Source organism: Harmonia axyridis, chromosome 4, assembly GCF_914767665.1.
Source record: "Harmonia axyridis chromosome 4, icHarAxyr1.1, whole genome shotgun sequence".
NCBI classification, from domain to species: domain Eukaryota; kingdom Metazoa; phylum Arthropoda; class Insecta; order Coleoptera; family Coccinellidae; genus Harmonia; species Harmonia axyridis.
The window spans coordinates 21,648,938-21,667,430 of NC_059504.1; the positions used below are offsets into that span (position 1 = coordinate 21,648,938).

The window sequence follows — 18,493 nt, forward strand, 5'->3', positions numbered from 1 at the left end:
TATAATAACGAATTCGAACAAGTACATAAAATCCCCTGACATAAAGTAGGTGCTTTTTCAATTTTTTCACTTCTAATGATAATATTTACTTTCAGGTTTATAACTATTATGACCTGTTCAAAACAGGTCATCCGCAGAAAGAAACTCTGTATAATGTCAGCTGCGGAAATCAAAGGGCAGGAGAAAGAAGTTAAAACAAAATAACTGCCTATCAGTTGGTAATTGAAGAGGCCAGCCGATCTTCCAAACCTACTTATATAAGTGGTAAATAAATGGTTTGGTTGGTACTTGCATCGGTCTGACATTATAAACGAAAAGCTTCATCATGCAGCCGAAATTAAGTTGGCCAGTAAAGATGCATCAGTGATTTATAAACGTATATAATATTGAAGGACCACACAAGAACGGGAACGTTAATTTATCTGGAAAAATTCGATATAAGCGATTGAAACGGTATCGCGAAAAAAGAAGAACAGAAAATTTCACATGAAAGTTCATCATAACCCCCATCTTACAAAATCTCAACTCATTTTATTTTAATCAACAGATTAGGTCCAATTACAGATTACATTTGAATAGAAAAAAATACAGTAGAGCGAACATTCAATAAAATTAACAAATTTTCTAAACAGAAAAAAAAATACTGTTTTATTCAAACATTATAACTAAAAACTCATTCGAAGTGTCTCATGAATTCCTTCCTATAAACAAAAATTCTGAAAGAGTCTCCACGGAGCCTAATACAAGGGATATATCGAAATTATAAACATTATGCTTCCTATAAGCCAAATATCGGAAAATATCTTCTGAATTTTTTTTTCGTTTTAAAAGCGTTTTCTTAAGTTGTTTTTACGAAAGATTTGAAAAATGTTTTCAAGAGTCCTGTTTATATGCATTTCTAACATAAATTCAAGTAGCTTAGTTGCTTTACTATCAAAACTTCGGACTAAGAGTAAGTTTGTCGTCGGAAATGACCCCCATCAGATTTTTAATCTCGATTTTCTGGGTTAGTGGAGTGCCCTCAATATGATAAACTAAGCTTTATATATCTTTTTTTTTTTGTGAACGTCACTTGAAAACACTTCGATATATTGAAAAATGGCTTATTTTTATCCAACCAACCAACCATATATAAAACCGATTCAAGTGACCCTGAACAAGGAAGTAGTCATTCATTTCTTCGATTTGTTCAGACAATTTGAAATCATCTACGAAAAGCTGACAAGATGAGTTGGATACAACACTTGGTAGGACGTTTCTCGAAAACAAAATGAGGAGGGGTTCCAAGTTCGATCCCTGCGGTATACCCCAAAACAAATAATCTGAATCTCTAGTCAAAATTATATTGCAAATTTGAATTTTTCATAAACTTTTGAGTTCAAAGCAAACTAATACTTCATTTATATTTTTTTTAAACATTAAGAAGTTTTTAATTTAATGAATTTCACAAATTTTACAAAGCGATGTAATATTTTTAGGGAACTAGAATATATATACATATAGTACAATATTTTTCATCTAGGTACTATCAAAAAATATGTAGGTATTTGAAAATATTCAATTTCGATTTATTCTCGAAATGACGTTCTCCTTCCAATTCCAAGACATTGCCAACATGAGTTTCAATTGAGAAATTGATGATTTCGAGGTAGATCTCCGCAAATGAGGCCATACAATCGATGAAAATTGAAGTAAAGTGCAACTTTACCCCCCTAGTGCGGTAATATACTCTATTACCCTATTTTCTATTAACTCTCACGTCACTAAAAGATATATTTCATGTTGGTAGTAGATTTTTGAATTATTTCAATTTGAAAAATACTGGAAATTTGTTAATTATTTCCTCTTTCAATGCAAAATATCTCACCACGTGAGTAAAAAATTTATAATTATTAATGGGAAAAATTGATGAATATCCAGTGGCGGGATTCAGACTCAAGGTCATTCGTTACGAAATCCGAATGAAGTTTTCGAAAATTCAGTCCTCTGAAACTATAAGTGCGGTAATAAATCTAGTATTCAGTATAATCTTTGAAATATATGTTTTCTATTTCATGATTGTGTGTTGTTAAGTTTCGGAGGAATTAAGTGTTTGGGTTTTTTTTGACATTTTGCTCTGAAAATTCATAGATCGTATTCTCTCTAATCTATGAACCAAATCACATAAAAATAGTTCTAATTGTTTCCAAAAAAATCTCAATCTTTATTTGATTCGTAAAGGTAAAAATTTTCAGAGGGGTCAATTGTTAACAATAATAATTGTTATGATATTTTTTGTGTGTAAGTAGTTATACATGTTTGGGAGATAAGATTCAGATGTATAGAGAAAGAAGTTCAGTTTCAAATTAAACGCTCAAGTGAAAAGATATTTGTTTTCTTATCAAATCCCGCAGTTAACAAATTCGAACAAATATTATTTGTTCTACAAGCAAGGCAGTAACAATAATAATTTGTAAAAATAATAATAATTTGCAACCAAAAAGTATTTGATGAAATCGCTTAAGACAAAAAATTTTGCGGATGTATTTTGACATATTGATGAATTTTAGGATTTGGTTTATATAATGATATCTATCTACTTGTATGACTTATAAAACAAATTACATTTGAGATATGCTCAGTTTTATTTGGAAATTTGGAATGCTGAAATGAAAAATATCTGTGCTAATTTGAATATAGCAGAAATTGTTTAGTTGAGTAACTTGAGGATATCATTTGATCAGAATCAATATTTCTGAGAGGTGTAGGTACTCTCTTTATATAATCCTGTAATTTGAATCAAAATCAGATTATGAATGAAAAACAGTGTGGGAGATTGATCAGTTTAAACGATTATAGAAAAAATAATTGAAGCCCAATTACAATCGAGTCACAATAGGCGAAATTTATTCATTCATCAATTTGAATTGGATGAAACAAAGATGACAGGCAGGATCAATTTTTATTCGATGAAATATTCCTTCCACATACTCCCCGGAATACCAATTGACAAATTATAGGTCTATTGAATGGATGGTATACAAATATATACGATTGATAGATCCATTGAATACAAAACAATTTATGAAAATATTTTTTTTTAACCGATCGAAATATTTTGAATGGAAACAGAAGTGATTCAAAAACGTAAATAGAAAATATTTTTTTTTATCAATATGGATATAAGTAGCACAAGAGGGACAATAGGAAAATGTAGATCGATAAAGTTATATTTCAGAGGGTGAAATCTTCTTATTCCATGAAAATTGAACGGAAATTGAAAAGAATGAGAAAATCTTCACGTAATATGATTCTAAGTGTTTCAAATAATTTGTCAAATCGTGCTCTAAGAAGTAAGGATCCAGATATGAAGTTGTAGTGAATTTATGAAAATTGTTGTTATGATGTCATACGTAATTTGTCTATTTTCAAAAAGAATTGAATCGAAATTAACATATGATCCGTTAAAGAACAAAAAGCAGATGCCAATAAAAAAAAAAAGATTATGGATTCCGATTTTGTCTCACTCCACTAATTTATTATTAATGGCAATAAAATACAAGCTACATACTTCCTAATTTTTCTTCAAATGAAGATACAGGGTGCAAACTGTTACAACAGTGTGTTTTGACAGTTGCTCTTCGATAAGAAATCGCTCTGTCAGGTCATTGAAATGTATTGTCATTATAAAAATATTTCTATAGAATAATATTAATATTATAAAATATTATAAAAATATATCTATGGAAATATTTTTATGAAAATATTTTTAAAAATGCTACATCTGTCAAAATTTTCAAGGAAGATCTTTATGTGGAAAATTCATTTAGCATTCAAAATGCAGTAGCATGACATGTATTTTTCAAAAGGGGTTGAATATATGAAAATTTTTGTTATTTCGTAAGTGGATATGTGTAAAAATATGGTGTCATACATAATTTCTCTATTTTCTCTGAAGAACAAGAAGCTGAGGCCAATAAAAAAGGTTATGTATTTCCGATTTTGATTTTCACAAGAACTTTCGACGTTTGTCTCACTCCACTAATATATTATAAATGCGGATGAAAAATTTTAATATAAAAATCATTCCTACTATTTTTCCCAAAATATAGATACAAGGTGGAAACTGGTACAACAGAGTGTTTTGACAGGTGCTCTTCCACAAGGAATCAGATTGTTTCAAAACCAATTTATCTTGATTCGACTTATCATGTCAATGAAATGTATTGTAATTATAAAAATATTTCTTAAAATGCTGCATCTGTCAAAGTTATTGAGAAAGTTCTTTTATGTGGAAAATTCATTTAGCATTCAGAAAATTGTTTTTTTACGCAGTTTAGTAGCAAATGAACTTGTGAGCCAATGATTAAAACAATTTTTTGATGTTAACTCAGAAGTGACTTAATCAGTTTCCTGAATTGAGTAGGTGTTTTTGGCATAAGTTGGCTCATTCGTTTAAGCCAAAACCGAGTGACCTTCAACTTGTTAACCCTGTATCTCCCTTATGAAGCGGAGTGGGTAGTATGCTGAATATAAATATCTTCACTAAAATTGCATAAATAATAAATTGGTGAAATAAACCTACTGAAAGTTCAATCATCTTGTATATAATTATTTTAATCAATACCAATACTGATCTTACGAGTTATAGCTTTTAATTTCACTTATAGGCTCTTCAGCATATCTTCAATGAAAATTCAATCGGTCGGTGTTATTTCCACGATACCGTGCTTTCGATTATCAAAATTTTCATTGACAGATCATTCTGCGACTTAAAAGTCGCAGTAACGGGCCTCCCCTTCGTCCCAATCAACCCGCGACAACGTACAGGGGTCAGTCGACAAGTTTCGGACGTACGTCCTGTCAGGACCCCGTCGAAAAATCAACACCAAAACTTACCAAAGCCTCGACGTGTTGCACAAACGTGAAAACGATAAAAACACCGAGGGCGAACGCCCGGCAGTAACCGAGCCGCAGCGTCATAGCCTACTAGCGGTTTGCTGAAATTCATGAAGAAACAGATGAACTTTCTCCCACTATTCTCGCGCCGGACGGACTCAAAGCTCCGCCGACTTGACTTAAAGACGGGTTTTTTTCGTAAACCAGGAGAATTTTCGACGGTTTTCCGGGTTTTTCCGGTGGTTTTAGAAGTTAAGGCCCTTCAGTGAAGATTGGAGGGTGTTGATGCGTTTGCGAGCTGGTTTTTCCGGCGCTTTTCGCGGATCTACTTAAGCATGCGCTTAAGTAGAGGTTGGGATTCTGTGTAAGCTCGAAATCTCGCGATTGACTTCTTGAGAGGGATTTCAGACTTCAGTACGCGCTCATTCGCGTGAGTGACTTAACATTGTTAGTGTGTGGTGCACTTCCCTTTGGGGAGGGAGCTGAGATGTCTAGCCGCGGAATAAGGTTGGTTTTTTATCTCGGAAATATGGATCGTGTTGATACAGATTTTTTGTGTACTTGGTTTTTCAGAGTTTTCCGCGAAAATATTCACCAGTGACGGGGGCAGTTGACACTGTAAAAAAAAGGTGTTTGGGATGATTTTTTTTCGCAATAATTTACTTTGATTTAAACTTAAAATTATGTCAAATTATTATTCCATGTTTAAATTACATTCGATAAAAATTCCGAAGAAAAACATTCATTGCACCGAAAATGTTGGCTGAATTTTTTGGATTTTGATCAATCATTTTTGATTTGCGATTTTCATTACGAAATTATCCTTTTCAATGATTTTTTGAAATAATTATGAGCTGAATAGTTTAGGGATTTTCTATTCTTTTATCGGCAGAGTGATCAATGGTGCAAAAATAATTTTTGATAAAATTTTATTTACTATAAGTCATTCAAAACTAATTATTAAGAAAAACCAACGAAATTATTTCATGGCCCTCATTTGACAAAAATTTCAATGAAAAATATTCATTTTACCCTAAATTACAAAAATTCATGCGAAGCGATCATCTTTGAATTGATTTTTTTTACCACTGAAGTCAATCTTGTGCTAAATCGAACCTTTGCATTCGAATTTGATTTGTGTGGTAGTTTTCCGTGATATCAACGCAAAAATTTCAGTGAGTGGCGATTAGAAAATATGTATTTTTTACATAGCATTTCACTTAAATTAATGAAACAAATACAACCAGATTATTGGACCTTGTTCTAACTTGATTTTACAAAAATTTGGAGGAAGATATTTAGTGCACCGTAAATTATGGCCATATTTATTGGAATTCTTTCAAACTCAGCAAAATTTAATGATAATCACAAATCATCATGTTTTGCGATGATCATCATTAAATTTTACAGCTTGGTCTTAAATCAGTTGAGAGAACAATAATCATCCGCTAAATAGATACCTAATTTCGGTCCTAGTTATCTTCTGAATATTAATAAAACAACGACCTTCAATAACTAACTTGCAACTTTTTTACAGGATAGGTTCTTTGTGTATAAGGGATATGAAAATATCTTCCTATTAAATAATACTTTTCTTATTATTCCACAATTATATTTTTCAGATACTATACTAAGGAAAATGAGAAAAAGACGTTTCCTTTAATATCAACCCTTTAAATGTGGTTTTAGTACCTATTCAAAAATATAATTTTTTTTTAACATTTATTGATACTTATAGGGAAATTGTGTCTAAAATTAAATTGAATTTTAAATCCAAATTCCGATTTTTCCAACATTAAAATTACTACAGAAGCAATTGCTACTACACGTTGTAGAATATGATCAATTGAATTTGAATTGGAAAATTTGATGTGAAATTATAGCTTGGAAGCTTGGATCTCTGCCCATAATTTGTAATGAGTTTTTCAAAATTTATTCTAAATTTAGAAATGATAAACACCAAAAACTGGATTTTTGCATGATAAAATTTGACGAATTTTTGAAAATAAATTCCTTTTTTTATTTTTAGATGAGAAAAATATTTCTAATTCGATATTTATATTGCCAATGGGAATGATACATTTGTAACATAAAATTGTAGAAATAAAATTCGATTGATTCGGTAAACATAAAAAATTCATAAATAAATTTGTAATTTTTTGTAATGCATATCAAAGCTCAATTCTTTTACTGTTTCAGCAGACATTTATTTGAATCATTCAGTTTTGCCACTCGATGAACTTGAGTGCTTGAAAAATGCCATGAACAAATATAACAATATGTATACGTTGACCTCTATTGTTTTTATTACCCTCTCCACTTATTCTAGTAGAAGCAATGAATGAAAATGATTATGTATACAAAATAGAGTTACCATAATATGTAGTCATAATTTCCTTAAGTCAATATTTTCTGAAGAATATATACTTTAGTTGAGTTAATCTGATGAATAAAATTTGAATTATCGACAATTTTCATTTGTATAAGGATGAGATTATTTATGAGCCAAACATGCTAAGTTTGTCAAGCATTCAGTACGATTAAAAATTAATTATTTCATCAAATTATTCTAAATTAATGCTTCGATAGTTGCTGACGAAAAGATGCTCTGAGGAAGGATTAGTATCCCAAAACGTTTCACATTTATTGTGGCGTTTTACATTTATTTTGTATAGTATATTGAATAATATAGAAATAATTTTCTATGGTTTCATTTGAATTTCCCTTTCTTTTAATTTTGTATGTGTGGAAAGATACATTTCGAAATGCTTCATTCTTGAAGATGTGTTTCTTCCACATAATTTAAGCGTAACAAAGTCTCATGAAAAGCATCACTAATTTTAAATAATAATGATTTTCCATTTATCGAATAATTTTTTACCGTGAGTGTCTTTTTATTTATTTCTTTCTCTAAAATGACATAAATATTTGCAATTTGATCTGAATACAATGTTGAAGTCATAATTTAATATTCAATTCGATAATAAAAAAAGTTCAGTGACCGAATTTTTTCAGTTAGTTATTTGGACGAAGAAATTCATTTTAAAGATACAACGAAATGTTTCTATTTATTATATCAGCTCATTTAAGAACTGAAAAAAGCAAATTGCAAGAAATTTGTTCAAAAATATTGTATCAATTTCATTCATGTTCAGGATGATTCTACATTGAGTTGAAATATTTTGAGAATGTGTCATCAATGAAAATTCAGGGGAATCGATCATATAAATGTTTGTTTTAAGTCCCTTTCCCCACTCAACTGTATGTTAAAAGAGGAACGAAATTTAATTTAATTTTATATCTCCTATATACAATTTTGTAATTGCAAAATATGTAACATCAGAGAAGTGTGAAAAAATCATTCTTTTTAAAATATTGGATGCGTCCTCCTTCTCCATATTAAACATTTATAAATAATTCAATACGTTTACGTTATATTTTTTGCTATGATTCATTATGCCAAAATTGATTTGAAAATATAAATAAGTAATACCTACTCATACTATATTCATATAAATTTATAGAGATGTTAATTTGATAAAATTAGATAGGTATATGCCATACATATCAACTACTTAGGGCATCATTGAATAATAATAATAATAGAGTTTGGTAAATAAATAATATCATATTGTAAATATTCATTAATAATGTTTGTATTTTTTATAATTTTTCAGTGAGGAAATCGGCTTAACTTCCGTTGAAACCCTCTTAAAATATGATGCTACTATTTGGAAATACTGCAGAGGGTTTTTTGAGTTTTCACGGAGAAGGAAATTCTTTGTAGAATCATAGAACGTAGATCTTTTCAATTAAACATTCAAGTTCAAGTGATTTCAAAATTAACGACTTTCAGTAATAGCATTCTTCGTTCTTCACTTGATCGATTTCGGTCTATCCAAACAGTTTGCAAATCGTTTCTCATTTTACAAGCTCAAGTTCTCAGAATTTTCCTGTGGCAGTGTTATATTACAGGCCTTTGACACAACGAAGGTGATAAAATGCTGCCATTTCAACAGAAAGAAGGCAATCGAATTGTGATTTTCCGTATTGTTAATAGCTTCGCGACTCTTCAACTGTTTTACATTTCGAAATACCGGGTGATTTTTGAGTTTAATCAGAAAAATCTCGAAAAAATACATCTAACGGAAAAATGTTTCGAATGAAAGGGACAGTTCACTTATGCCAGAACCTCTTTAATTTAATTTGCCCTTTTGGGGGGTATAGGGAAAAAACTTTGGAATTTCATATAGGAACCCCTGTTGATTTTGCCTATTTGTATTCTACGGAAAAAAATACAAAAGTGTCGTTCGAACAATTTTTGAAATTTCCGTCTGAACGATCTTAACATTTCATTCACATGAAATTCTGACGTTTTCTGCTGAAATGTTTGTTTTCAGTACAAGTACTGTTATTGATCATTTAAAAATGGCGAAATCATATGTTTTTGGTACACAATAGGTACTTCCCATTAATTAATAAGGATATATCAATTGAAATCTTGAAAAAATGTTATTAACGCGCATTGTTTTCCATTGTTTTGACGAATGGTTGGAGGATTTAGGACTGAAATTTTATGTGAATGATTAATAGAACGGATACCTCAAGGACGTACAGTGCCCTCTGTGACCATTCGTGAAAAGTTGTTCGTACAAAACTTTTGTATTTTTTGGCGTAGAATACGAACAGAATAAAAAATAGGGGTTTCCATTTGAAATTTTACGGTAAATGCTACCAGATTGAAATTTCGTGCATGAATGTATGTTGTAAAAATACATTTTTTTATTACATTCCTATATTTCTGATATTGATATAAAGGATGGCATTCACCGTTTAGAAGTTATGTGGAGACATTTTTTATTTTTATCAACTTGGAAGGATATATCTCCCTTAAATTGAATTTTGGGTCAAAAGATTTTTCATCAATTCATACCTATTTTTCAATGTAGCGGTACACATTTTTGACTTACCCTGTATCTTAATTTGATTGATTTGCCTTGTGAAAATGAAACTCATGTTGATTTTACAGTTTGATAAGGAATTTATATCCTGTTAAATATTATTGAAAAGGGAAAAAAAATATTTATCACAGAAGTTTTCATTGTTTACAATTAGAAAGCACAATTTTGTGCTATAACTACAAAACTAATTGTAATAAAAAAAATGATTACACCAATGGATTATACTGAAAAAAGTGCCTGTATAATGTTTTGTTTCATGTTTATAGCACCAGTAATGAAGAAGATATGAGAACTTTTCATTTCAATTCATTTATTTTCTCTCATAGCTTGTTTGTTGCGGTTTTCACCAAATAAATTCTCTCAATAATCGAGCACAAAAACGTACCCATTCTTTTTAGCTGAAAGAGATTCTGTGATCCGCTCACTATGTTAGACCATGAATTTGATACACCCAATACATCAATATTGTATTTGATTTTTGTTTGATTATTTCGATAAAATAAAATGAAAGATTTTAGTGATTGATCTATTCTTAAGAGGATATCACCCAACTCAGCAAATTTCTATTCCTATTAGTTTCTAAGACATGAGATTTTAAATGTCACTTTCAGTTTTTTATAGAGATCAAAGCTTTCCCTCCTGTTTTTAGGGTTTCAAATAATTATGACCAACAACTCTCAACGATATGTTATTGATCTGTATACGATTGGGTGCAACAAATGTGCACCGTTTCCGGTTGCACCGAAGAAAGTACCGAAAATAACGTGAAAGAATAGATTATTAGGTCAGATTTACATGTCGGCTCCCTAGGCCATGCAATTTTTAAATTATAATTATTTCACACGGACCTTCTTCTGAAGATACAGCGGGAACCATAAAAATGGGTGTTGGCTTTCATAATGTGCATAATGATACATAATGGGATATAAATTACTCTTACGGCTTCAAAAATCGTGATGGTTCTCAAGAAATCGCTTCTTTTTGAAGAAATGAATACCAGACCGACTATTTCAGATGAATGGGGTCAACCGAAATGAAGTATGTATATACAGGGTGTTTTCAAATAAGACGTGAACATTGAAGGACCTGTTATTATTACTCATTTGCTATCGTTTGAGTCATATTCAGTGATAACCAAAAATCAGAAGTTAACGAGATATTTGAATTCTTATGATTTTTAAAAGATTTCCCACCTCATTTTTCGTCAATTTTTTTTTTATATTCACATAATTTCGGATTATTTTCGTGGCCAGCGTCCGGATCTAACACCGTTAGAATAGACGAAGCAGCGAGAAGATTGAGAGTAAATTTCAAGCGGAAAGTAACAACTGAAGAAATAAGAAAGAGGGCACGTGCTTGTATAAGGAGTGGTGGGGTTCATTTTGAACATAATTTATGAATACATTCTCTACTTAAATTTTGAGTTTGATTCCAACAAAAAAATTATTCAATTCATTTCTTTCCTCTTTTTGCTTCTTTCCCTTTCAAATAAAAATCTGCTGAAACAAAACTAGTGCCTGCATTCTAAAGAAATCTTTTTAGAAAATAAAATTGCAATTTGGAGAATTTTCAGAACAATTTTGTCATACATAAATTGTCGAATTCGAAAGTTGCAGGCGAATTAATATTAGAAATTTCCTTTTTTTTTCTTCATATACCAACTTTCAAATCATACTAATTTTTATTCAACATCTAGTACAGCATAGTTTTGTTTTTTCATAAATATCCTTTTCTGATGATGAAAATAATCCAATATTTAAATCAAACTTCAAAACGTCGAAAAATGGACGAAAAATGCAAGTGAGGTGAGAAATTAAGAAAAACATAAGAAATCATATATCTCGGAAACTGTTGATTCTAGGTTATCAATAAATACCTATGGCTCAATCGACAGCAAATGATCAGAAATTTGATCAATAAGATATCGGAGTGATGATTCTCAAAGTAACTATTAGATACACCTCTGAGCAAAAACTGCTCAAACAAGAGGATCGAATATTATGTACCTATACTGGGTGTTAGTGAATAAGTACGACAACCTTCATGATTTATGATTCTGCATGAAAAATAAAGGCAGTAAGCACTATAAAATTTTTTGCAAATGCATCGTATTCCGAGATACGGGGTGCCAAGTTTTCCTTAAAAACTAACTATTTATTTGAAGCACCCAATTGTTTTAAAGAAAAAACAGTACGCCATTTAGTTATTTCAACCTGAAAATCATTTCGAATTGCTCGTTCAATTTTTTAAAGAAAAATTCCAGAGTTAACTCTACGAAAGAATCGAATTTGTGGACAGATTTGTCATCACTGAATCGAACCTCATCGTTTGAGACCATTCTTGGCTAAATATTCGAAATTATTAAGCGACTCTATTTTTCTGGATTGAGACATTTTTATTACGAGGTCAAGGTGAGATATGAAACTTGGCAAGTGGGACAGGCTTTATATTCGAGTTGTATAAGTACCTATTTTTTTTTCAATACTTTAGGTCTTTAATGGTAAAAGTTCCGAATCATTCAAAGAAAAAATAATAGACCTCTCTTCTCGAGAATACGATACAAACATATTTTTATGACAAAAAACAAGGAAAAAAACCAAAAATATTTTTCAATAATTCAACATCTGATCATGAAATTGAATATATAATTTTTCATTTTATACTTGTGTAACATATTGTAAAACATATTTTGCATATTTCATTTTAGTTCGGAAAATAGTTTTTCCAGTATTTTTTCGAAATTCATTCACCGGACTCAAAATAAATTTAAATTATTATTCGCTGAACTTATAATCTCTGTTCCATGATATTCATTAAAATTTTTACATTGACAATCTCATAATTTTCAATTTTGCAATGTAAAATTCACATTTTATTCATGCACGTTACACAATAGCTTTTAATTTTTCGTTATATCATAAAATGTGGATCAGTATACTCCATAGATCCTGATATTCGAGATTCTTAAATTGCAAAGAAAAAATATACAAAATAATGAAAATATTTATATTAGTTCAGATGTTCTTGGATAAAAAAAATTAAAACAACAGTAGTATAATATTCAAGTGTTATTATAACTTGATCTTGAAAAATCTGCCCATAGTGTAAGAAACTACAACATGTTTTTTTTCAGGTTCGTGGTCACGATATTGGGAATATGGTTTACCGTCTGTGATGCAGTGAGTAGCTTTTAAATTTGTTAAACTTCGTTCATCCTAATTTAACTACCTGTTAAGCATGCATGAATGACTCTACATCTCATTCATCAGTCAACGTTTTGAACTGTAAATCTGCCCCTGTTTATACATAGATCTGAAGAAAACAGATGCCGCTATTCGACAGGTTCCTTTTGGTATACCTAATATTTCCGGAAATATTCACTTCTCATTCATGCCAATAATATTCGTTTATTATTTCGAATAACAAAACGATTGAACATATGACTTTCCGCCGTCTAGAACTAATAAATTATATGAAATTTGATATGTCAAGACGTCAGTGGCCTTTCGGCATCTGACGTCTTGACGTCTAGGTATTAAAAAAAATCGTTGTGTGATGCCGCGCTATAAATAAAGAAATGATACCTATATTTTTCTGTCCATAATTATTGTCATATGTAGATGAATAATTTTTTTGCATTATCCATCTTTCTGGATTACTTTTAGCTTTTGTGCACAAAACGGTTGCTAGAACAAAAGTGATTTTACTGACATGTACATTACTTCATCTCCATAAGAATAAATTCAATTACATAAAAATTGAAGAGCGTAAAGAAAACTTCGATTTATATATTAACAAAATTACTTGGATTTATCAAATTTAAACGTATAGGTAGTTAGTATGATTATTTATGGTAATGCTTCGTGTATTGTTGTAATTGGTATTCACTGAAATCTTTCGGATAAACATCATTTTTTGAATTTTAATGATTAGGAGGAAATTCACTTATCCAAATCAAGGGTAAATAATGGGGTTTTGCAAAAAACGCAATCAGTACCTCGAACGTTAATAGAATGACATTCTCGTGATTGCCAAAGTTTATCTAATCCTCTCCCCTCAGCGTTTTTGCTAGCCCAACACTTTTCAGGATTAGTGGAGCAATCTCAAACGTTCCCCTGATTTAACATCTTTTTCTACCACATGCATGAATTCAAATACATTTTTATGTCTTCTTTTCTAATTTTATAAATTTGACAAGACTTTGTATAGTATTTTTATGTGAAAATTCAGAAAAAAAGAAATGCTCGCAAAGTTATATCATGCACATATTTATCCTTTAATGAAAAAGTCATCCAATTTTTTTTCCATTCCAAAAATGACGAACTCTTTAAAATGAATAATAAGTGAAAGCCTCATATAAATCGATGGTCTCTAGCATAAAACATAGCTCATTTATTTTTGAATTTACCGCTGAAACTGTGTAGGCCCCCTTAAGAAATACACAATAATTGTAGTCGTTGTCTTCGATCGGCAGAATATGCTTAATACCATTCTTGAAACTAAACATACGTTGTTCACGCTATAATCTGTTTGAATATTGGTTCATGGGTAATTTGTAGATGCTGTTAATTAAGATTAGATCATTTTGGGGATAAATTTCTACCATGGATAACTTCGTGAACAACAAAATCAAGTAATAATGAATTCAAAACAGAATTTTGGTATTCTCCGAATCATCGAATCAATGAAAATCGTTCGAAAAAAATAAAATCCAACCCCTTCTAAAATTTTCACATTCTACGTTTTGGAATGTGTAATCAAAAAATCGATATGAAAAAATCCGTCCGCCGTCCTGAGCTTTTCTAAGGAACTGAAACAGAAATCTAATTGATCCTCCTAGCTTGAGAACACGATGTATTCACGTGTGAAGTAAAAAATGATTGGGTTCGAATCCAGCCGATGATTTTTCATTGAAATTTTTTCACATTGATGATTTTATATTTTTTGAACTGACAAAATGAAACATTAAATGAAATATCATGCTCATACATCACTTGAATATGGAGGACAATTGTAGCAACTTGGTAAAACGAATTTCAGCAAATCTCCTCAAGCGAGTCTTGAATGATCAATTTCTGTTACAGAAAACTGTTTACCATTATGGAGGAATATTCGTTTTGTATCTATCGACCAATACCGGGTGTCCCAATTACTCGTATACAGGCAATATCTAGCTTATTTGACAAGATAATAAAAAAATTGCTTTGAATAACATCAAAGTACCTTTCCAATGATGTATAAAAAAGGTTCTTACATTTGACAGCCCTGTGGTAGCTACCCCTCACTTTTTATTTTCAAATGGCACCCCCTGTACATTTTCAGAGGAAATTGTGTGTCATTCATTCTATTTGGAATACAACGATAGCACATACTTGGTATCTATTTTTTCATCAATAACAACAAAAACATTAACATTTTGTGAATATGAATTGCAACCAACATACCTACTATGCAATTCAAAAAACGAAGAAACACATAAAGCAAGTGTTCAAAATTATTTATTATCTTATTATTTCTTGGTTTTTTAGAAACAACGAATTCATCTACATATGTGAAATTTGTACAAACAAACAAAAAAAAGAAGACACAAAATTCCATTTTTTTGTTGATTACAACAAAAACATTAATATTTGTGCCTTCTTTTACATTATTTATTTATCCCATCCATTCACATATTAGAAGTGAATGAATTTTTTATTTAAAAAAAAACCGAGAAATAATAAGATGATAAATAAGTTTGAACACTTGCTTCAAAGACATTTAAAGAAAGTCTTCGTTTTTTGAATTGCAGAGTAGGTATTTTGGTTGCAATTCATACTTCACACAATGTCAATGTTTTCGTTGTTATTAATGAAAAATACCAAGTATTTGCTATCGTTATATTCCAAATAGAATGACACGCAATTTTCACTGACAATTTACAGGGTGTGCCATTTGAGAATAAAAAGTTAGGGGTAGCTACCACAGGGCTCAAATGTAAGAACCTTTTTTACACATCATTGGGAAGATACTTTGATGTTATTCAAAGCAATTTTTTTATTATCTTGTCAAATAAGCTAGATATTGCCTGTATACAATAACTTGGGACATGCAGTATATCGTTCAATTTAATTTGACAGTCAGAGATGTAACTACTTTCTCGTCATATCGCATAACATCGGCTGATCAAATTTTAGTTGAATTGAAACATATGGGTGTATCGAATGTGTCCAATAGCTCAAAATGCTCAATGCAGTGAAACCGTCTTAATTATAGGATTTAAATCTACCCGAGTAGCTACCAAAAAAGGAAAACGATCATTTGCATGCATTCCTTAAAAGGTGGGAAGTAATATTAACTCTTACGTCATAGTTCATTTCACTGGCTACTACTTCAAGAGCGTCAATAGTGTTGACCGCAGTTCGAATTGTAATTAGAGATTTTTCAACAAAGATGTTTTCAGATATTCGCTTTACTCTGATGCAACTGAAAAAATTTGAATCAAGATTATCAAAAATTTTCATTCACAAACTCGGAGTAAAACTGTGTAGAGAATAGTTATTTATAATAGAAGTGCAGAAGGCACTGATATGCTTCCACGAGTTCAAAATTCAAAAACGAGCCACGAAGTGGCGAGTTTTTGAATGAACGAGTGGTAGAATGAGCCTTCTGTACGAGTGTTTTACATTATTTTCTCTAATTCATTTCATTCTTATTGAAATTAATGAAATATTTCCATAAATATCATTTAGTGATTTTTGCATTGAAAAATGTTGGTTGGCAGAACTGATTCCTCTAACGCAAATTGATGAATTGACAGATAAAGCCGTGGCGGAAAGTTCGGAGTACCAACATATAATAATAAAATATAACCATAAAAACTGTGCGTTTCTGATATATTCTCGCATGATTTTGTTCTACAAAATGTGGAAGAATGAACGGAATAACCACAGAATTAGAGAAAATTATTACCCACCAAATTGAGTGGAGTTAACTCTGTAGTTCCGAGAAAATCTCTGAACGATTTTTTACATCGGATATTTGGATTTTAGCATCACCAATTGGAAAAGTAGCTTTTGAAAACCAATACAGCTAATGATAAAAATCAACATTTATCAATAGATCACCTTCGATACATATCTCATACCGTTGAAAATTGTTACAAGCAAGATGCCGCAATGCAAAGAAGGGTGTATCAAAATGAACGCATTATTTGTATTGCTCGCTATTGTGTCTAGTACATAGGATGTCCCGAACTATGGTGCCAAATTAAAACAGAAGATTCGCTTTGAAAAATAAATATGATTCTCCTAATATTTCTTTTCTCCAATGTCGTTCGTTGCAGATGTGCAGAGTGTTAAGTAGGAACTATTAAAAGTAATTTTTATTCATAACTCAATTTCCAAAAATTTTCAATGATTAAATTTGAAAAAATTTTTGTGTTCAATAGGTGCTTCATTTCCAAGAAAATCACATTTTCAGTTGCCACCATTGGCGTACAAGAAGGGCATCATGGTGTCTTTTCTTCCCTATTTTTGACGCCACTTGTGAAATAAGCAAAAATTTTTCTTTTTTCTCATTCCCCATTCAATTTTGAGTAAAAAATGAATACTTGTTTGAATCCGAAAAAACTAACTGTTTTCAAGATAATTGAGCTTTTATGAAAACAAACATACTATTTAAAAAAAATTGTTCAGTAAAAATTTAATTTACAATCCCAACTACAGGTCCGAATAATAAATGGATATTCAACCAAAAAAACAAAAAATAATTCCACTTTCACATATATTCTTTCACCAAAGCTGCTTTCTTGCAAAGGTTAATTCAATGGATAATCATTTATTTTGATAAACAAAATCAGTTTCATATGAAAGTATCATAATTTTTTTTTGGTTGAATATCCAGTTGTTATTTGAACCAGTAATTGGGATTGTAAAATTAATTTTTGCCGAACCAATTTTTCATTACTAACATGTTTGTATACCTACATAAAAATTTGAAATTTCATGAATATAAATGTTTAAACTAAAGATCTTATCTTGAAAACTGTTCGAGATAATTGTACCATTTTTTTTCGAATTTTTGCAAATCTACCCACGTAACACCCTACAGATAACCCGAAATGCATTTTTCAAAAATGACTTTTAAGAAATGTGAATAAGTACAATTATTCAAATGACATGCCCTGAATTTTTCTCGCCTTTTCGATAGCCTAGTAAGTAATCATCATTTTCTACATAGAAATATGTTGTGCCTAAAATGAATAGTTTTTAAAATGCTTCGCATTTCATGTTTTGTACGGTGTACTTTCCCTGTACACAGTTTCAAAGGAATAAGATTACTCACCTCATTCTAACACCTATCAATTATTTCTAAATATTGTCAATATTTGTATTTGAATTCACAGAATTAAAATAATAATCATTGGAATTTATTGACTTCATTGATAAAAATACATAAATACGAAAAGTGAAAAATTAATCATCAACCTTCAAGAGGACACAAATTTTCATCACTTGCTCTTCTACTAAAACCCTAAAGTCAACAAGGGTCCATGACCACCGAATCATTGAAAACCGAAATTCAACTGCTTCTTTCAGATACTTTTCCGGGGTGGCAGTGTCCCCCCCGTAGCCCCCCCAGAGGAAAATTGAGGCTGTCTCAAAATTTAGTAA

The 18,493-nt window shown here is 30.6% G+C and overlaps 2 protein-coding genes across 3 annotated transcripts in view; one reads left to right on the forward strand and one right to left on the reverse strand.

The window, feature by feature from the left end:
- Positions 1-5,008, reverse strand: part of LOC123677725 (collagen alpha-5(IV) chain) — a 79,107-nt gene extending 74,099 nt beyond the window's left edge. The window contains exon 1 of the mRNA XM_045614414.1: positions 4,879-5,008. Coding sequence (XP_045470370.1) covers positions 4,879-4,962 — 84 coding nt within the window. The 5' untranslated portion in view covers positions 4,963-5,008. The remainder of the gene's footprint in view (positions 1-4,878) is intronic.
- A 229-nt stretch (positions 5,009-5,237) lies between these two features.
- The window catches only part of LOC123677724 (collagen alpha-2(IV) chain), a 28,699-nt gene continuing 15,443 nt past the window's right edge, over positions 5,238-18,493 (forward strand). For both annotated transcript variants that reach the window (XM_045614411.1, XM_045614412.1), the window contains exons 1-2: positions 5,238-5,385; positions 12,973-13,018. In XM_045614411.1, the coding sequence (XP_045470367.1) occupies positions 5,366-5,385; positions 12,973-13,018 (66 nt within the window). In that variant the 5' untranslated portion in view covers positions 5,238-5,365. The remainder of the gene's footprint in view (positions 5,386-12,972; positions 13,019-18,493) is intronic.